General features: G+C 36.2%; 1 protein-coding gene across 3 annotated transcripts in view; it reads left to right on the top strand.

Annotated features, from left to right (window-relative positions):
* Positions 1-22,790, top strand: part of LOC127972100 (beta-1,3-glucosyltransferase) — a 59,318-nt gene that overhangs the window by 9,316 nt on the left and 27,212 nt on the right. For all 3 annotated transcript variants that reach the window (XM_052575388.1, XM_052575389.1, XM_052575391.1), the window contains exons 2-3: positions 4,597-4,643; positions 13,574-13,613. In XM_052575388.1, coding sequence (XP_052431348.1) covers positions 4,597-4,643; positions 13,574-13,613 — 87 coding nt within the window. The remainder of the gene's footprint in view (positions 1-4,596; positions 4,644-13,573; positions 13,614-22,790) is intronic.

The raw sequence follows: 22,790 nt of genomic DNA, 5'->3' as shown, positions 1-22,790 counted from the left end.
ACTTTATTAATACTGTTTTATTAATACTTAATTAAACTATTTATTAATACTTTATTAATAATAATTTATTAATACTGTTAAATGTCTTTACCAAATCCCAAAATATGAATATCAGTTTTTCATACTGTACATTTATAATTAATCCATAACATTACATTTATAACACTTCTTAATAAATTCTTATTTTAAGTTTAGAATTTTAAAATCTGTCATTTATTGTTAATTTTTTATATTATTATTATTAATATTACGTTTTTATGTTTTTAAAGCATTTTATAGGCGTTTTCATTGTCTGATAAATTCCGCTTTCAGAATGGTCACGTAACAAAAACAAATATTAATTTTATGCTTTGTAAATAGCCAACCCTTCTACATTTGGCAGATGTTGTTGCTTCTGGTTTGTGCATTGTAAACTGGTGAACGTCTACAAAATATGCCTCCCAGAAATGTTTTTTATTTGTATTTAAATTTTTTTTACGTCCGTAACGAATGTGTTTTCCCCTCATTTAAAATTGAAAACAGGTTTATAGACTGAAACTTTTCTGATGTTTGCACCTCTCTTTTAAGGGGCTTAAAAAAGAGATGGTTCAGTATATTGATAATAAATAAAAATTTATTAGAATTTATATTTCAGGTTTTGACTGAAAATGTCACATCTGTAATGGTGGTATTGCCCAGATGGTGCAAAGTGTCGTTCACACAAATGCTAAACATCATCATGGTAACACACATGAAACTGAAATAATGCAATAAACATTAGATGTAACATATACAACCCTAATCTAAAGTGATAAGAAAACCCAAGAAGAAATCATTATTTCAACTAAAAAAAATAAAATGTCAATCAAATGTGGAATTCTGGGAATGTCAATTTGTGGTTATTCACTTTAAATGATATGTTCTCTTTCACTTTTCAAAAAACTGTAGGTTACTATCATAAAATTAACATGTAATGACCAAATATAGTAGGGGAACTTAACGTTAACCAATTAATAGGTTTTCATGTAGTATTTTTACAGTTTTTTACTGTTAAAATCAGTCATTTTTTACAGTACGTATCAACCTCAATTTAATTAGTTATACTTATCTTGAGAATCTCAACGGATGCAGCAAGTAATTTGATTATTGTTTGCTTTATATGATGAATACTGAGCATTTAGGAATCCTGCTGATTTGACGTGCTACTTTTTACATACTGTGTAGCAGGCAAGTATCAATATCCATATAGTATCCATCCATTCGTCCTTACAAACTTTGAAAACCCTTTGATTACCCAAGGACAGCTTTCATCCAAAGCTTCTAATTTCCCTCATTTCTCTTTGTTGTTCTGCATTATCTGAAAGAGCATCTGTTCTTTGCATTTGTCTGGGAGACATCTGAAAAAATTATGCGCAGATGTCAGTTCAAGCTAATGATTTTCTCACAGTATTTTATCAAGAATATAGCCAGCGGTTGTCAAACGCAAGGAGGGCACTATATAGTGATGCAGTGTCGGCGGCCACGTGTAAGTAGTGCTCAGAGAGCTGCTAAATGGCCCTCGTGTGTATCTGTCTCGCCCTAACATCCTCATGGAACCGGCATGAAAAGATTGAAAGTTTGCGACAGATGTCAGAGAACGAGGGGTGAACTTGGATGCATTCCTGAAGGAAGCCGAGGTTTTCAAGCCAAATGTTGCATATTTAATCCACTCTGACAGACTCTTTGAGTCCATGTGAGAATGTAGCCTGTCTTGCTGCTGAAAGAAGCGATTTTTCTTTGTTGAAACCCATTTTCTCACTCTACAGTTTCTCTTATTTATGTGGAATTATTCATTTAGAACTCAAGACGGATCTATGCGTAATGGTTCTTTTTCTCTTTAAGATGTTGGCTGAATGAAACCGAATGCTGGTGAATGCGCTCAACTTTTTATATAAAACGTAATTCTTGCGTTTTACAATGGGTTTTAATGGCACGCTCGGGGAGATTTAGTATTATGAGTCTCCCATATTGCCTTTCTTTCAGCATCCTGTTGGAGCACAATAACATTTGAGGTGAAATTGTGATCCAGATCTTGCCACTGTGAGAGCTGAGCACATTAGAGAAGCTATCCTGATGATAGTCAATAGCGGTGTGCATTCGTCAGCTGTAAACAACCCGATGCTAGAACTATGGGGAGAATTATCTGACAGTAACAGCAGACCTATATATCGTCTCTGGCCTTGGCTCATCCTGCCCACTGATATTCTGAAAATGCCATGGCCCTTTATGATTCAGCCACAGTGGAAAAAGAGCAGCAATGATGTTCAGGGCAGAGCAAATCAATCCAACTGTGGCTTATCTATTATTAATGGCTTACATTGAGAGAAAGTGACTGCTTAAAGGGTTCTGGGAGATCATTTTAAAACATTTGCATTTGTTTTTTTGTTTTGTTTTTTGGCTGTACAAGCAATTAAACGCATCCCAAATTAAAGTTTGTTCACGTTGTATATATGTGTGTGCTGTGTTTTTATGAGTATATATACAAGTATATTTAGAAATATATATACTGTATGTAATGGGTATTTATATTTATGTGTTAATATTAAGTAAATATGAAACCGTTTAAAGGTTTGGGGTTGGTTAATATTTTAAAAGAAGTCTTTTATCAAAAATACAGTACGAATAAAAATACACTGTACACACATTAAATTAAAAATCGAATTTATTATTGTGATGGTAAAGCTGAATTTATATTTCTCTAGTCTTCAGTGTCATGATCATTCAGATATCATTCTAATATATTAATTTGGTGCTCAAGAAATATGAATTATTTTTATTTTTAATAAACGTGTTAATGTGGAAAACAGTTGTGATACAGTACTTGAGTTGTTTTTGGAGACCATTTTCAATTAAAAAAAAAAGAGAAAGAAAATAGTTTAGTAGTTTTAAAATACTTCATCTCACCCTTAATTTAATGTAGCCTTGATGAATAAAATTATGAATTTCTTAAAAAATAATAATAAAAAAGTACAGTCCCCAGACATTTGAATGGTATATGACATCAAATAAAAATAATTATTGCATTGAAGCATGCATAAAATTGTTAATATTATAATAGACAAGATACATATAAACTATACAACAAATGGATACTGTATAACATAAAAAAATATATATATTATGTTACAAATATAACCTAAAGAGACTTTTATTAGATATTTTTAAGCTCTGTTCATTCACATTAAGCATCCATACAAACTGATTAACTTAATTTGGCTTTTTCAATGACCCGAGAAAAGATTAGGTGAGCATATTGGATTATTCCCTGAACTCGCTGTGTGTGCAAACAGTGTGACATTAAATATAAAATAAAAAGACAAATACGCACCTATACATTGTTATTAATATAATTTGTTCAGCAGCATTATTTTCAGCCCCACATGACTAATTAGATCCTCAGAGCCACTCGCGCTCTTTGAGCTCTAATGAGCTCACATAATCATGTTACATTTACACATGACCTTTTGATTCCCCTCGTTTGTGATATTGCTGAATGTTTCCTCATTTCAGAGTTAACTTGGAATGTTAATGATGCCCAAGTCTAGATTTCTTTACCGTTTTCTCTATGGCTATGTTTACCAGTCATCTTCTTTTAACAAGTGTTAGATAGTAGTTGTCATCGCTGTCCACATGAATGAATTTAAAGATGTTTTCGCTTAAACAGCCAGCAGACATTTTCAGCACAGAGCCATTCGTTTATGCATATTTAATGTATTCAGCAGCATAACACCAGGCCAAGAAACGCAACTTATTTTTTGCTGCTTACTTTTGGATTTTGGCACAATTTGTATGTTTATATGAAAAACTCTGAACCTAATTCATAATGCTGAATTCTTTCTGCAGGCTTCTCAAGAGTTTTTTTAGGACATCTACAAAGAACTGGACTCTATAAATAATTTAGCATGCAGGGCCAGGGGTAAAGACGCAATATAAAATTCAAACTAACTATTGGCTCAGAGGTGTAAACCTCAGCCTCATTAAAGAGTTATATAAAAGAAGATTTCACAGGTTGCGAATGGACTTGTGAAGGAGAGAGAAGCAAATGCCTTTTAACCTTCATACGAGTTGATCTGGATTTTTTTATGCACACCTTCATGGCTCTGCTTATATAATGTCACCCGAGCAGCGGATAAGTAAAAGGAGCAATTATGAACTGATCCAAGGGCAGTCTAATGGCTGTCGTATTCTCAGAAACCGAAGCTCACTCCCAATGATTTCACTGGCACCAAAAGTCATCTCTGCAACTGCTGTTTTGACGCTCGATATCGATTTCTAGGCTCCTTGCAAAACGACTCTCTTCCCAGGATCAATGGAAATGCAATTTGAGAGAAGCTTCTCCTGCTCTAATGAAAAACTTTGCAAAATACATGTGGTGCAGACAGAAGTCCCTAACGGCTGGTACAGATTAAAGGCAAAGAGATTCTCCTCTAATCAGCTGGCTTTTAACTCCCTCTTCTTAAAGAAACACCTGAGATTTACATTAGAAAGTTGCAGGCTTTTAGACTTGCAGTTCTGTCAGCATGTTAATGGAGCCCTCATTGTTGAGATGTGATGTTTTCTGTTTGATTTCTTTTCCAGTGCCCCTCATCACTGCAAAGGGAAATGATGTGGAGAGTCCAACAAAGGTAAGGGCTGACGCATATTTACTCCTGTGTATCAGAGTGAATGCACATTGATTTTAAATTGTAGATCAGTAATATCAGTGCTTTTTTGATGTTGTTGTTGGTATGCTCGCCTCAAGACCCATCAGCGCTTGTATATGTTTTGTTTATCCAGCACTATGAATGCAAGTTTACAATTACACGCCTAATATATGTAATATACACTAGCTTGGAGGAAAAAAGTTGCCATTTGGATTCAAATAAGCAAATACTGAAGGATGAAATACTGGGATTGTATGGTTGTTGCAGTGATTAATGTGTTTCTGGCATGCTCTTTTGTTTGTTTTGCAACAGTTGTGTAACCCTAACTGTTGCCGTGTCTAGCTTTTTATTCCTCAAACCACCATGTTGGAAGACATAACCATATTCATATTGCATGATGAAAATGTCTAGATTCATTTGACTCATGATACTGTTGCTCTATGCTCTACTGAAACCCCCTAAAGCATTTTATTAAACTACCAAAAAAGCATTAGTTATGCATTGCTCAGATCGTCTTCATGCATTGTAATGTCCAGTTTCTGGAGTTGAACAGGTTATAAAAATTTCACTAGCCAAAAAATTACTTCACAACATACTGTTTATTATCGGTCATCATTAGTCACCAAGAAGTGCATCCCTGAGTTAATTTAATCTCTTGATTTTTAATCACTACTTGTTGCTTATTTGGTAGCACATCTATCTTCACATTGTCAGGCTGTGTCATTGTCTTGCAATAAGCATTGCATTGAGTTTGTCTAACTATAAGAGACTTTGACAGGGGCCTTCACAGCTGAAATGCTGAGAGAATGATCCCCGCCGCAAGTAACGCTAGTCTCTTTTATTGCGTCAGCCGTTTCTGCTTTCCCCTGATAGGTTTCACGGTTAATGCATTCGTTTTCTGCTGTCACTTTTATGAGTTTAAAGTAGAAATGCCACTGACATTCTGGGTCAGGAGAGGGAACGAGGGAAAAAGAGGAGGGGAAAGAGAAGGTGAGTGCATTTGAATTGGTGGAAAGGAAGATGTGATACGCTTGTGTTTAGACCTTGACCTGGGGTCAGGATGTGCTTGCATGTCTTGGGTTTTTAGTAATTTTTTCGTTTTCTTTGTTATTTCGTTCTCTTTTCTTCAAGCAGGTGAAATTAAAAGTGAATAGTTCAGTTTTCTACCCTGACTAGTATGTTTGAAGGTTCACGCATTCATGGTCGATTGAATGTAAAGAATGGATAACCATTCCTATATACTTTCTATCAATACCATTTTAATGAACAGTTCCGACTAGGTCCTTTCAAACAGATGGAGAGTAGAAGAAATGGACATGAAATAGTTGAGAAGCTTCTCTCGATTTGCACAGCAGTTGGATGACAGGATGGACAATTGTTCAGGCCCTCCTACTCTTAAATCCATGCTCTTCAAAGACAGCACCTCCTCGAGCTCATGGGGTGAGAGGATTGACTGGTTGCAATCAAGGATCCAAATGAATGGTGCTGCTGCTGTCATTGAAGTTTCTCTTTTTCTGCCTTTTCAGTGTTTGATTAGGGCTGTCAGTCGATTTGAACATACATTACATTATGCTGAAATGATTTAATTAAATCACAATTAAATGCATAAATCAATATTTCCTAGGAAATAAGGTGACGTAGAAAGGATGAGAGAGAGGTTAAAAAAAGGGAGGTCCGGTTGTGATTTATTATTGAAAATAATAATCATGAAGGTTAGTTGAGCATTCGTTCTGTAGCATCTTGGAAAAAATGTAGAATTTTTATGGCAGTCTGTGAAGTTCCAAGCTGTTTATCTTTGTCAATTCTATTTTATTCCATTACGGACTTTCTGCCTTTTTCTGGACGCAAGAGCATGTTTTGCATCTTGGCAAAAATGTAGAATTTTTATGGCAGTCTGTGAAGTTCCAATCTGTTTATCTTTGTCAATTCTATTTTATTCCATTACGGACTTTGTGCCTGTTTCTGGACACAAGAGCATGTTTTGTGCGTAACTGTCTGTGTCATCTCATTCTTTGCTGTCTGTTCTCATCCAGTAGAAATTATTATATAGATTAGGAAATTTTAACACTTTTAAAATATAAATAAAATGTATTAGTTATGCTAAATGAACATGTTAAGGGAATAGTTCACCCAAAAATGTAAATTCTGTCTTTAATTGCTCACCCTCATTTCGTCTTGCAACTTTTGCAACTTTCTTTCTCGCGTTAATTTAGGAGTCACCAATGTGTTAAGAAGATGCATGTTTTAAAATATAAAGGTATCCTAGTGTTGGGTTGCAGGAAAAGTGCTTTTTTTTTACTTTATGAAAGTTAGTCTTTTTTAATGTTTTCTTCATAATAGCTATGCAGTTCACGTGAGAGCATGTCTGTACAGGACAGTGATTGAATGCAAATAATATGGTTGGGTCGTGCACTTGTCATTGCTCTTCGATACAGGTCAGGGATTACAATTTGGCTTAAAATATGGTGAAAAACCTGCAAGTCATGTGATTTAAAGCATAACAAAGAGCTCATAAAAGATATACCAAGGTGCAGTTTTCATCTTCAGCTTTTCAGTCATGCATGACCTTTGATGTCAACCTTTTTCTCAAGAACCGGCCGCATTGGTCATGCAGCTGGAGAAACGGCACTGGACTTGGAATCTCAATGGCTCAGGGGACAGAGGGCAAATGAGACTCAACAGGTCACTGGTGTGTGCTGGAATACTCTCCCATTTATCATAAGAACCAAGAGAGCGAACCAACCTATGAAAAAAAAAGAAAAGAAAGGTGGGTCCAATCAAGGATGTTTCAGAAGATTCCCCTTGATTGATTTGCTCTTGGAAGACGTGCACACACATTAAAGCTAACTCCAATTAAGCTTGGCCCTGTAATTTCAAGCAGCCTTGCCCATGTGAAACGACTGGTGATTCATTTTTACTTCTTCAAGCAGGTCCAGTCCTGTCAGTGCTGGTTTAGCTGAAGGATATCGAGAGCCAGCTGGCAAATGTCACTCGAGCTACTTGCTGCTGCTTGCAATCTCGGCATGCTTGCACTGGCAGTTCTGGGCTTCGCCATCTGTGCTGAACTGTCCTTTCTGATAATCTCTCTGAATCCCACAGAAGAGTGTTTTTGACGTACTTGGAAGCAATGGGAATGGTGAAGGAATGGTGCTTTACTGGGCTTGCATGGTTCCTTTCCTACAGAAGGATGAGAAACGGCCATCATAAGGGATTATCTTGAGACCCGTGGCTCAGATCAGTCATCAACAGAGAGAAACTGTTTTTCCAATGAGCTTTATGACAACTATTCCTTAAACTATAGGGTATGGATGGGACAGGATGGGAAGTTAATTCTGACTCTGCCATTGGCCATTGAATAATAATTGGTTCATTGAAGGCTGTATCAGCAGCAAAGCAGGCTCCCGGCAGCCCTGAGATGCCACAATGTGTTGAATTTATGATTTTCATGTATGACCTTGTAAAGAAAGGAAAAAGATTTTATGAGTCCCACATGTGTCTTGTGCTTTTTATTTGATATTCCTAGCACTGCCCACATGCAGCCGTTCTCTTCTGGGTGCATTGCTTTTGTCTCTGATGATGTTCTCAGTGTACCACATGTTGGTGGGTAGAGATTGTCCTTCATTCCTTCTCGGTTTTGTCTTGGACTATAATTTCTTTTATATGTTTGCAGGAAAAAATATTTTTTTAATCTATATTTAATTTAAAATCAAGTGTTTGAAAAGAGAGCTTAATCAAGAGAGCTTTATTTAGCTTCATCGGCAGCAATATTAATTTTTAATGAGCAAAAAAGTATACACATCACACCTCTGTTTATCAGTTTGCTCTGGCTACCAATAGCTGCTTGCATAAAATTCAAGACATTGATGTTTGCCTTCAAAACTACCACTGGCTCTACACCCATTTACCTAAATTCATTACTTCAGACTTATGTGCCCTCTAGAAGCTTGCGTCCTGCAAGTGAACGTCCCTTGATTGTGCCATCCCAAAGAAGCACAAAGTCACTTTTACGGACTTTTACATTAAATGTTCCTCCTGGTGGAATGATCTGCCTATCTCAATCCTAGCAGCTCAATCTTCAAGAATCAGCTTAAAACCCATCTCCTCCATCTTTATTTGACCCTCTAACTTTAGCATTCACTATTCTAATTCTGTTCTTGAAATGAAAAACATCTAGCTTTCTAATCCTTTTTGTATTCTATCTGTTGTCTTTTCATTTATTATACAATTATAAAAAAGACATTTAATACTAGCCTGCTCTATTCTTTTTCTATTATATCGGTTTTCTTTTTATTTGTTATATTATTTAAAAGCCCTTGCTACCTGTACTGTGTTTAAGCTAACTGAGACTTGTTAAAACACATATATATATCATTGCTTTTTTTTTTGTTTTTGATTGCTTCCATTGTTCTCATTTGTAAGTCACTTTGGATAAAAGCGTCTGCTAAATGACTAAATGTAAATGATAATTGTATTCAATTTCTGTAAGTGTAACAATGTTCTTAGATTGGGAAGGAGGAGATGGGAACCGTAGAAAATTCAAACAAAACTTTAATAATAAAATATACACAAAATAGTGTGACCTCCATTTGCAGATTGTCGCGAACAAACAAATGTGAAACTTTTTTTTTTACTGTAGACAAAAGAAGGTCAAAAGAAGTAACATGATACAGCCTCCTCCGCTCTATTGTGTTTTATCTGTTATCTAGACGACAGCTGTTGCACTGGCCCATTTTCTCCTGTTTAGTCCGCTTCAGAAAGTACGTGCAAAGAAGAGGAGGGGAAACCCTTGAGCTTGACTTAAACTACAGAACCTAATTAAGTCAGTGCCTTCTGCCCACCCCTGGCACTGAATTGAATCAGTTCTGATGTGGTCCATTCTGCCCATGCATACATTTTCCTCACATTGCACTCAAATCAAAAACCTGACAGCACAACTATAGTCTGTGAAGACGTTTTGCCTGGCATCCTGTTATCCACTTTCTTCAAACTGATTTCTATCGCTCCCCTGTTGATTATATGATGAAAATGAGTCTGTGAAAGGAAACCTGCATATAAGTGAGAAATTTCTGTGTGAATGGGAGCTGTGTGGCACAATGTTAGGTGATCTACATATATGGGATGGTGGGAGGGAGAAGATGTGCACAATTTAATCAGTGATGACATGCCTCATTTCAAAAGAAATAGACAGGAAAAGAGAAAATGCTTTTGAACCTAATTTTTTTAGTGGCAGTTCGCTACAGGGGTTGAATTTAGACACACAACTTCTCATCAAGGCTTTTAACACGCTGACAGTCAATTAACCCTAAGAAGTTATGTGACTAAATTCAGACCCATTAAACCACAGCCTTCAAAGCAGCGCTTTTGTAACAAATTCACCATCCTCGACAGTACATTTCAAGACAGTTACTGTCAGATTTCAAATTACCTGCTGTGTGCAAAGTTCCTATTAGTATGCATCGTTTTTTTTTTGTTGTGAGGGCTGTGGTAGTTTTGTGCAATTAAAATTTGCCTACTTGTTTGTTCAATATCTGTCAGTTAACCTATTGAAAGTGTGCACTTAGTATACGTTTATCCACCGAAGCACATCTTATGGTCTCTGGGGGACATAAACCAGCCTAATTATACAGGGCTTTGTGACTGACTTTCAGACATCCCACTGACTAGTCGATTTTGAAAAGATGTAATTTTGCAACTCCTGTGTGTGGAATGTAATTTTTTCTGTCTAGCAAGGACTCACTTATAAAAAAAAATAAAAAATAAAAAAAAACTGTTGTTGACATAAAGCTGCAGTTTGTTTTTGTTTTTAGCTGTCATTTAAAAACAGGTTTATGTTAAATAGATCAGACCTGTGCGAAAGATAAATCATTTAAATAGCGCCTCATTATTCTAATGTGATCTGAATTTCTAGCTACTAATAAGTGATAATTAATGATCTGCTCCTGATTATTTACTTAACTTGCTGATGTGGTATAGTATAAACTATGAATATCTTTCAAGTAATTGATGCCACTAATGCTAAATCCAGCGATTAGCCTATGTCATCCTAAAAAGTGCTTGTTTCAACTTCAGGCAAACTGACAAAAAATACCTGGAAGTACCATCCAAAAATTTGGGATACAAAAATATTTAACGCTAAAATAAGGGGTTTTCAGAATCTGGCAATAAATGTTTGTATCTCAGGAGATATGTTGCCCTTTTAGGGGTATAAATCAAGATATAGTTTTAGGTCAGCAATACATGGATTTTATTCAGACGTGTGTACACACACAAATACATATGTTGGCCAATATTAACAGATGTATATTTAAAAAATATGATACTCAACAAAAACACATTATTTATACCCCCTCCTTGTTTGTGTCCTAATAAGATGGTAAAGAGCAAGAAATACATTATCCAATGTATCCATATGAAGAGGAATGTTACCAAAATTACATTAAAGCAGTATTTATTTTTATTTTTAATGTAATTTTTTTTTCTGTGATGGCGAAGCTGAATGACATCATTACATAGCATCATTACTCCATTCTCCAGTGTCACATGATCCTTCAGAAATCATTCTAATATGCTGATTTGCTGCTCAAAAATAATATCAGTGTTGAAAATGGTCTTGCTGGCTCAATTTTGTTCAAAACGTTGATGTATTTATGTTCAGGATTCTGTGATGAAAGTAGAAAGTTAAAAAGAACATTTATTTGAAATGTAGACCTTTTGAAATATTATTATAAATGCCTTTACTGTCACTTTTGATCAATTGTAATGTTTAATGCATCTTTCCTGGAAAAAAAAAATGTGTATATACAATAGTATAATAGTATATATTGACATCAAGAAATTGTGTTAAGTCAGCCAATCTGATTTTATCCAGATCAAGGAAATACTGTCCTGTATAAACTATCACCAGATCTCACCACTTCTCTTAGCTACACACGTCCATTGTGTATTTGGAGCAAGGACGGTGATGGGAAACCAGGGCTGGTGATGATACAGATGGAGCCCTTTGGAGTCTTTGCTTTTCCTGTTCCTTTGGGGCTTCAGAATCAAATCAATGGTTGATTTCGTGGATCGAACCTCTAACCGTGCCATGATTCACAACATCACCTTGATAATTCAGCCTCTCCCTCTCACTGTAATGATGTGCCATGCTTTGCCCTGTGTAAAGATATATGACTTGTTTAAACTGTGCTCTCCGAGGGCTCCTTGGAGCTCAGGACTAGAGTAATTGTTAGCAGAGTGGTTGCAATAAATCAAAAGCAATCTCCTTTTTTCCTCGTTATCCTCTAATTTACCCCAATATGACTAGGGAGAGCATCAGATAGCTAGAATTTGCTTGCTTCTTGCCTCTTGTCCCTAAGGATGTGAGATTTGAGTTGAGTGGGGAAGGCTCGTTCAAAAGTTTGCAGCGGGAAGTGTGATCGATTCACTCTTTCCTCCACAGTCGGCTGGCAGCGCTGACAGCTCTGGTGGCAGAATGAGCCTCCTAATGCCCTAATTGAGCTGAGAGCTCAGGGTTAGAACAGCATCAGCTCCGGGCACCGAAACCACACAATTCGCAGGAGCTAATGACATGGTGAATCATGATTTATTAGTTCAAACAACCCAGAGGATCCTCTCCACATTTTGTTTTTCTTTTAGAAAAATAATGAATGGCAAATTTATGCATACAGGGAGACTTATTCTGGCTTCATGTTGGAATGATCGTATTTACGAGATTAGCATAAACGAACAACACCACAATGCCATAATTACTATTGGGGAAACTCCAGATATTCTTTATATATATATATATATATATATATATGCATGTAATATGTACAGTATTTACAGTACATAGTTTTTTGTTAACTTGAATTAATTTTGAAACGCAAAATTTAGATTTGTTTTATTCTAGAATATGTAATAATGTAATAATAACTATATAAAACAGTTTTTTATCATGTATAGTTAAAAAAGAATTAAATTTGATAGCAATGGAAAAATGTTATCTATTATTTGTTATATGTGAATATTATATGGATACAGTACATTTTTAATTTTAGGGCAAATATTTGTGTTTTTATATAATAAATGAAATTAAAATAATTAATAAAAATTAACAATATAAAAAAGAAATATTTTTCTTTTCAAAATGATCTCAAGTTAATACACAGGCACATATATACTGAATAAATTATATAATTAATAGATCTCATTATTACATTTTATGGTAACAATTTTAGATTAGGGAACATTCACTGTTAACTAAGTTTTCCCTCAAACTCCTAATATGCTGCTTATTGATAGTTAGTAAGGTAGTTAAGTATATATCTGGGGTAGGTTAAGGGATCTAAAATATTGTATGGTCATGCAGAATAAGGCATACATATGTGCTTTATAAATACTAATAAACAGACAATAGGATATGCAAGTTTGAAAGCAACTAGTTAATAGTAAGAATAGGTTCCTAAAGTTTTTCCCATTTAGCTTTTTCTCATTCATGATAAAGGTGTTTAATTTTGTTTTTCAATTCCAGTTTTTCAATTTGTGTCAGACTTTTAGACCCCAATATATGTTAGTATTTCATTTTTGTATTGCCTTCAAAGTTTGAGTAAATGAACTATCACATTTGCCCCAGAAACCAATTGAGAGTGAACATGGCATCTGATCTTGTCAGTACGAATTTTCCAGGAGGACTTGAAGACAACATTACATGTTAAGAATAATCATTGCCTGAATAAGATGTGAATCATTTATCTTTCTTCCATAGTGTTTAGGTGGTATTTATTGACATGCTTTAATAGTGCTGGGTTGTCTTGTCAAAACGAATGATGTATTGAGTGCCTCAAGGCTGGACTTTTATTTACTTCCTGGTCCATTTGTAAACGCTCCTTCTACACCTCTAATGTCATCCCTCTCTCTACTTCTCTCCTCAGATCCTTGACGCTGACAAACCTCCTTCAGAGAGTCAACTCGGTGAGTATCCAAGCAGCTTCTGTTTCCTTTCACTGTTCAAGTCAACAAGAGTTTTCAAAAGACACCAAAGTCCCACAGAAATAATTCCTGTCAGAGACTTCAAGTCGTATTTTGGTGCCATTCCAGTCAGGTAACCCCGTGTTCTTATCATATTTCACTTTATATCAACTGTAAATATCCCCGATGCCTCATCTAAAGAGAAAATTATAAGGTTTATTTTAGATGGCTTTTGTCGGCGCCACTCTCTGTGCAGCAGGATTAGATTTTAGGGCACGGCTAATTGATTTGGGTCACTGTTTGCAGTGTGCTGTAAGTGTGTTTGATATTTTAGTGGAGTGAAGCGAATGAGGGTAATCCGGTATGACATTTTGGAATGAACAGATCGACGGGGTTTTATTATAATACTCATACTTCCAACTCGCTCGCAATTGCCACGTTAAAACATCCGAACACAAGGTGCGAAATTATTTAGGTGAAAAGAATGACCTCTTTATTCTAACCAACATTCCAGCTAAATGGATTCTCGTGTTTTGTTTTTCTTTTGTCTTTAAGGGGACTAAAAGCATTCAGCATACTAATTGTTCAAAAGGTGCATAGGTCAATTAGGATTGGCAGTTGCTGCATAACAAAGGAATCCTCGGTGGATAAGGAAAGAGAAAGAGAGGAACAATCGGGATGTGTTGAAAGATGAAAGTAGATCGACAGAAATCAGGCTTTATAAAAAGCTGAATAGAGTTAAACTGTCTGTTTGAAATGATCCTTTGTCTGACTCGAAGCCAGGCAAGTTTGGCAATTAATCAATGAAGTGGATGTGGAGTCTGTCGAAATGTAATGACTTCCATACATCAAACAGTTGAAGGAAGCCTGAAGTGCAGAGATGGTTATATAATTTCTCTGAAGTCTCACTTTCAAAAAGGTACTTCTTATGCTTTAGCCCGTAATATGATTAAGAAAACACTCAGAGCTGCTTCTTACGCCGAGCGCGTGATGCAGAACAATAACCTTCATGGTTTTGAAGTTCTCTTCTTTGTCTTCTCTCTCTCCCAGAAGTGGTTAGTTGCCTGAAGCGCTTTAGGCGTATATGTCAGAGAGGCATTCGTTTGAGCTTTGTTTTCTCATGTAATGCGCTCTGCAAATATAGCGAACAGTCAAGCGCACTAGCATAATCTGTAAATTATTTCTGGATATTGTCGGCGCTGCTAAAAATACTGTACTTCAGACCAGAGTCGACCTCACATGGGAATATTGAGAAGTAGCTTGAAATGCAGCAGTCCTCCCAGAAGAAGCTCATAATGGAATATTGGAGTGTGCTTGATCTCTGATATTGTTTTCAGAAGAGTCTGAAGGCCTGCATTAACTCTCTTGCCATCAAAAGCAAGCCAATCATGCTTCACGCATCCAGTACTCTAGAGCTATAGTACCCGATGCCTCTTCATCCCTGTGCATAACAGTCACTTAACACGGTTACGGTTGCCATGGCGGTGACTTCATATCGGCCCTGTCTTATCTTTTAGAAAGTCAAGAGCCTTTTTTTATCTAATGAAGCATGAAGAAGAGTTGGACGGAGTGTTTGGGAAATAATGGGTTATTTGAGCATTCGGAAAGGGATAAAAGCTTGCATTTTTTTCTGTTGTTTAGTGGCGCGTCAAACTGTAAAATTGAAAAGTGACGTTCAGAGGTGTCCTTGAGAATGTTTTATGTAACTATCTGATTGAATTTAAACTTGGGTGAAAACTTTTTTTATTTTTTATTTTTTTTTGTGAAACGCGCCATTGAAAGTCATCTCGAAACTCACATATGGTGCTTTAAGTAGATATCAGAATCTTTCAAGAGCCTCAGGAAGGGCAAGATAACCGTTCCCCCGAGTTTCATTTTCAAGAAGGAGATTTTTCAGGGGGTTTTAAAATAAGGCTTTAATGATGTCCCTCTGAGTCTTAAAAAAAAGAAGATATTCTAGAATTGACAGTGACTTTGTTTTATTGATGACAACACTACTTCTGATGAAAATGATAATGGTTTAAGGAATGGTTTACCCAGTCATTAAGTATTTTTGTCATTAAAGTATTTGCTCTCATTGCTTTATCCAAAACCTATATGATTTTATTCCTTCTCAAGAACATAAAGTGGGATGTTTTTCAGAATTTCCAAGTTGCGTGTTGCCATTCTTTAAAAATACTGCTCAAAAACATAAAGAAAAGAAAAAAGGATAAAAGGCACTAGAATATAGAACAAAATAGTTTTCGCTCCTTTTCTTACTTTGCTTTTTAACATTCAAAACCAACACCGCTTTGGCATTCTAACATCTCCTTGGATCAAAATGGTGCAACAGGGTGAGTAAAAACTTTACTTCTGCTTTATCCAGATTTGATGGCACTTAGGTTTCATAACAAAACACAACACCTTAGGTGTGCCGTGTCTTTGATTTCTAAAGTGATTAAGTCTATAAATGTGATTAAGACCCAAGCCATTGTTCATAGTGCAGCGCTGTCAGGTTTATTATTTGGGCATGTGCCAAGTTATTAGGAGTCTTTGCAATTTCGGCCTTAGTTATGACCAATATTATGCTGTCAGAAGCCACGCAGAGCACTTCAAACTCTGTAGTTGAATAATGGGTTTGCCATGATATATAGGGAGATCGGGGTAAGATGAGTCAGTGGATAAGCTATATCACCACTTTAATCTAGCAAAGTGCATCAGTCTGTCTATCCATATCTTTCTCTATCTGTCTTTCTGTAACTCTTTCTCTTACTGCCTTTCTTGAACTATCTTTCTTTTTCTAACTTCTCTCTATATTTTTAACTCTCTTTCTAACTGACTCACTCATTGACTTACTAACCTTCTCTTTAACTATCCCTCTCTATAACTATAATTTCTGACTAATTCTCAAATTATCTAAACCTCTCAAATTAACTAACTTTCAAATTATCACCATCTAACCCACATTATCAGTCACTCACTCTCAAGTGATCTAACACTCTCTCAAATTAACTAACTCTCAATTATCTAATTATTAACTAATTATCACTAACTAACCCTATTTCACATTATCTGTCACTCACTCACTCACTCACTCACTCACTCTCAAATTACTAACTCTCTCTCAAATTATTAGTAATTTACTAACTCAAATTATCACCAACCAACCCTCTTTCACATTATCACTCACTCACTCACTCTCAAATTATTAGTAACTTACTAACTCTCAAATGATCTCTAACTAAATATCTCTTTTGATACCCACTTTCAATTTATTACTAACCCTCTCTGAAATTTTAACTCTCAAATTATCTCTCACTCTCTCTTACCTCTCGCAAATGATCTAACACTCTCTCAAATTATCACTAACTCTCTCAAAAGATCTCTCTTAACTATATATTTCTCTCTCAAATTATCTCTGTCACACTCTCTAGCATGTTGTGTACAACATATCTGATTGTTCTTATAACATCATGAGCTCAGCCACTTCACATCTCGTTTCCTCCTCATCCCACATTTTTTTCCTTGCGTCTCTCTGAATTCAAGTGACCCGCATTCTTTTCTGAGATCTGCTTGGAAAAGCTCACGGTGTTGCCTCTCCTGAACAGCTCTCATCACTGCTCGTCACCTAGTTATGTGAAAATTCGGATATATGTTCCGAGTAATTAAAGCGCAACTCTGCCTTTTTAAAAGTGCCAGAGATCATGTTTACTCAATCCACTTCCTTGGAGCGGCGCTCAGTTTAAGACCTGATAATGAGGCTCACGGATTTGGAATCTTTTAAAGTGGAGCTGCCTCCAGGCCCTGAATTATTGATGCAAAGTAGGAGGTTTAAAACTGCCTTCAACACTCATTAGTCTTCGGGTGAGATGCGCACAGGGACGGGGACTGCAGCTTTATAATTAGCATGATTAAACCGGCTTGGGCTCTCTTGCCTAAGTTCAGGTGTTGGAGTCTAGTCATTTTTGTGATGTCCAACCCTTGCTGAGAATCATAATGAGTGTTATTTTTTTTCCTGTTCCGCCAAAAAACTGTCTACCTCTGCTCTCTCTGTTTGCATCCCTCCAACACACAATTTTTCTGTCTAGTTTTCTAACTAACCTTTTTTTTTTCTCTTAAATTAAATTCATGCATTTAGGAGATGCTTTTATCCAAAGCGACTTACATTGTATTCAGGCTAACAATTTTCTCCTAACGTGTTCTCTGGGATTCGAACCCCCAACCTTGTGCTTGCTAACGCAATACTCAACTTGAGCTACAGGAACACTTACTATAAGTCACACTTTTTTTCATAGTTTCGCTGGTCCTGCGACTTCTAGTCAGGTGCAACTTATCAAACAAAATTAATTTGACATGAACCGAGAGAAATGAACCAATAGAAAACATTACCATCTCCAGCCGCCAGAGGCTCCTGTAGTCTACACTGAAGACATAGAGCGCCCTCTCGCGGCTGTAGACTGTAATGTTTTCTCTTGGTTCTTGGTTCTAAATAAATGTGACTTATAGTCCAGTGCGACTTATATATGTTTTTTCCTCATCATGATGTATTTTTGGACTGATGCGACTTATACTCAGGTGCGACTTATAGTCCGAAAAATACAGTATTTTTTTATATTTTTTTGTACGTCACTGACCTTTCTATCGGTGAATTAAAAATATTATATTGACCCAACTCACGGGTATAAAAAGATTGAGAATTAAGAAATTAGCTGTAGACCCAGTATCTTTTCTGAATATATTATAAATACAAACCTTAATATTATATAACATTATTAAAATATATTAGGTATAGGTTAAATCAACTAGTCAGCCACTACCATTCTGGGGTGCGTTTCCCAAAAGCATTGTTTGTAAGCTAAATTCTGTCGTTACCAACATGGTTCAACGATTCTTGGTTTCCCAAATCTATAGTTCAATTGAACATTCGCAAAAAGCATCACAAACTTACATGGCTGGAACTACAACTTTCGACATGTGGCTAGTAGCATAGTTTCTTGTTAATAAGACACATGTGCTTAAATAAATTCTGCTCTTTTGCACAATAAGCAAGCTAATATACAAACTATACACCGTATATTCTATTCGGTCTAAATATAGATGCATTTTAATCAATGTATTTTAGCATGTCCTCATTAAGCACCATTTTTTAAAATTGTGCATGTGCACAAATGCCAAAGTAAACCATGGAGTATTACATAAGAGGGAACCCATGATGAATCAAACATCAAATAAAGCAAAATGACAGGGAACAAATTTTTTTAAATAAGTCATCAGGTGCCATGTTCAATACAGCAGCATCTTAGAGATCTCTAATCATATATTGTTATATTGTTGAACAGATGTGGTTCAAACAATGGAGATGAGACCCTGTTAGGGAAACAGTAGTGACTACTAGGTAGTTTGTTTCCACAACAATGCATTGTACTGGTTAACCAGTGAGTTACATCATGATTGCACAGATACTATTTAAACAGAACTGAGCTGGATGATGAGATCACTGAATTCAATGATGAACTGCCTTTTTGCATTATAGACGCAAAGTTTTCCTATTTAATGCTGTTTAGTTGCTTTGTCACAATCTGCTTTGTTAAAAGCGCTATAAAAATAAAGTTGACTTTACGTCATTGCATGGGAAACGCACCCCAGTCAGTAAAACAGTAAATTTAAAATTCTATTCATTAAAGAATTCTAAAAAACTTTAACCGAGTTTTGTTGTCTGCTTTGATTATAATACTAAATTGTACTTGAGCACAAAATCATCATACTTGGAAGGATTTATAAAGGACCATGTGACACTGAAGCCTGGAGTAATGCCTGCTGAAAATTCAGCTGTACCATCAAAAAAAACCTGGAATATTTGTATGTGTTTTGGCCATTTACTTCCACAACAAGGGGGGTTTAAGAAGCAAAATGCTAACTTTTTAAAATAGGTTTTAAAATGCAAGTTTTCTAAAAAGATACATCAATTTGTTATGTATGGGTATTACATCTTCAGTCCATAGAAATGCATGGATGTGCAGCCACTTAGTGTTTCTTTACAAATGACATCGCCAACTACTGGCCTGGCATGCATGCATACTACAGTGTTTTTAGTCAAAGCATTTGATATTTCCAAATCTTTTCCATTTTTAGTACAATCATTGTGGTGTTAAACATAAAATGCTTTTTTAACTTTTAAAATACTTTTTTCCGAAACATAAAAAAAAAAATCTTACCAACCCCAAAATTTAGGCAGTGATAGTGTATATACAGATGGGCGTCTCTGTTTTTGGGGATCCTGGTACAAATGTTGGTGTCAAGTTATAAACAGTGTGGTAACACTTTAGTTTAGGGACCAATTTTCACTTTAAATAGTTACATATTAGCATGCAGATTACTAGCATATTGGTTGTTTGTTAATACTTTTATTAAGCACATATTCTGCATCCCATAATCCCAACCAATACCTAAACTTTCTATTAATAAGCGGTCATTAAGAGTTTATTGAGGCAAAAGTCATTGTTAATACAGAATAGTGAGATTTTGGACTTTAACATAAAGTATAATCTCAAGACTCCTGTATTCTGTTCACGAGAGCATACTGTATTTTATGTAAATGCATTCATTGGGCTCAGGTGAACTCAAATTCAGCCTAATTGTACAGTGCTTTCTTAAGACTGATTAGTTAAATAGTCATTTAGGGAATCCACCGACCAATCATTTTAAAAAATATGTAGATGCACATCCCTAATTCATAAGTTTAAGCTTTTCATCTTAAACTTAAAATGGGCGAGTGTTCTGTTTTTGCATTAATGTCCTCTTGTAGCACCTGAGGGGGCCTTAAATCTGAAAGGCTATTTTTTTTTTCTTTTTTTTTTTTTTTGCTCTGGCTGATATAGCTGGCCTTTTTTTGGTGTGAATATTCAAGTTCGCTTTTCTTAGCTTCCTCTTTCATTTCACCTCTCCCACCTTATCTCGTTTTTCATCTTTTCCTTCCCTATCATCCTTTGGTCCCTTTCATTCACTTCTTTCCGTCTCTTGCTTTCTCTCTCTTTGTTTGAACAACATATTACCCCAGTGAGTCAAAAGAGATTGGGCAGCTTTGCATACAAACTTGGACGACTCCAAATCGTTACATCTACAGCAGCACAATGATCTGAGTCACTGGAGCACAGCCAGTTCTACACTGAAACAATCAGCTCTGGGCTAGGATGCACAACGCCACCGCTCATGGAAATGAGCCATCGACAGCCTTTCTTGTCTCCCATCACCCGCCACTGAGCGTGCAAAATCCACTCTTGACATTCTCATTGTTCCTCCGTACGGCTTAATGGCCCCTCTTGTGTGGCTCTGTCATTTAGAAAGATGATGTCTGTTCTTGTTAAAGCAACATTTAAGTCAAGAGTAGGCGAAAAATCGCGCCATTATTCTTCACATTGTTTTCAGCTTTCCATCTGGTAATCATTGTCATGCCTGACCGGCTTGATTGACGGAACAAACTCTCACTTAATTTTTTTTTCTTCTGGGCTTTTTGCCCCCAGTTCCTATTCCAATTATCATTGTTGGTAGACTGCTGCTTATTTGTACATTTGCCAAGTCTCAGGAGATATAGTTCATCAAAAAATGAACATTTTGACATTACTCAGCCTCATGTTGTTCCAAATCAGCATTACTTCGTACTTTCTCCTGTGGAGGAAAATAAATTATAAAGACTGGCTGTTGGTTGCTCTTTTACATTTAATTACAAGACAGTTACAGACAAGCTTCAAAGAAATATGGAAATGCAGTGCTATTAAAATTCTTCTGAAACCATGCGTTAACTTTTAAGTTACAGTTTTAATTTTACTAATAGATAGTTGAAATTGAAATCTGACTCAAATAATGATTCGTTCACAAATGAACTAAGGAAGATGTCAAGGTTTTAAATGAATAACTTTTAGGTCTTTTGTAACACAAATCTGTTGAATGGCTTCAAACAGTTTTTATACTTTACTGGTGCATTATTTATCCTTTTTGAAGCATAAAAGCTTCAGTAATTATTCTTTGTTAATGCTTGTAAAATAATATTTTTAGAACTCCGTAAGGTTGAGTAAATAATAAGAGAATTGCTGAACTATTTCTTTAAGGGCACTGGATCTGGCTTTCTGCACCTGTTCTGCTGACGTTCAGAGATTTGACAAACCTCCAGCGGGAGCACGAGGGGACTGTCCTTTACGCTTCCCCCCGCCACCTCAGGCAACGCGAACTGTCAGCAGGGGTTTGTGCCAGGTGGATGGAGCGCTCCATCACACGCACACACCACACGAATGGTCACATTTGTTTCTTTGCATTCGATCGGCCATGTGCAGAGGTGCTTTCAATGGCTTAATCGACTAAATCGGTCTCCCTAACCTTCCAACTGATCTGAGATTCATTGGGTCTGCATGACTCCAATTAATGTCGTAAATGCCTGGTCTCTGGACTTCCTGAGTGAAGTCCAAAAACATGTTACATTTTGAGCTCCCTATTGTTGCGCCCTCAAACATCACCTCTAATTACTGTACTTCAGTGCCGATGACCTGCACTAGACGCTTTGATGCAATTGTGAGCACTCTAAGCATTTAAAAACTTTTTTGAGCCTTTTTCACACTGCCATATGTCTTCACTGCCCAGTATTGCAGAATTTTGCTCTTCAATTTGAGATGGTATAAATGCACAATAAAGATTTTTAGCTTTTTTAGCTGATGCAAGCACAGTGTGTGGTGCAAGACTTGATTGCTTTGGGGTTGGCTGTGTGGAGTATTTTTAAATGTCTTCAGCCCCTTCATCTACAAATTATTGCCACCAACTGTTCAACGGTCTTGTGTAAAATAGTTTAATTATATAAAGTTGCATTCTGTGTTTTTCTCTTCATAGTTAAAATTGGCATGTGGAGTCAATTTAATATTACAGTCTACATTGAGATTTATTCCTCATTAATCAGTCTGTTTTGTCAATATTCTGTTGTCTGTCTCACATTTTATTCACCTCAGACTTTTGCTACCTGATTCACCAGCCTCTGGGGATAAATGTGCTATTTTCTCTTCCACTTCTTAGTGCTCTCTCTCTCATTCCCTTCCCCCTTTTCTGTCACCTCTCTTTTCCTCCTTCTATTATCATACATAAGCAAACAAAATTCGTGTCTGACTTTGTTCTGGTTTGCTGTAGGACTAATTTGAGTTTCTGCTGTCATGTGGTTCCATC

This window comes from Carassius gibelio, chromosome B15 (assembly GCF_023724105.1).
Source record: "Carassius gibelio isolate Cgi1373 ecotype wild population from Czech Republic chromosome B15, carGib1.2-hapl.c, whole genome shotgun sequence".
Classification (NCBI taxonomy): Eukaryota; Metazoa; Chordata; class Actinopteri; order Cypriniformes; family Cyprinidae; genus Carassius; species Carassius gibelio.
This window is presented reverse-complemented; position numbering and strand designations above follow the sequence as displayed.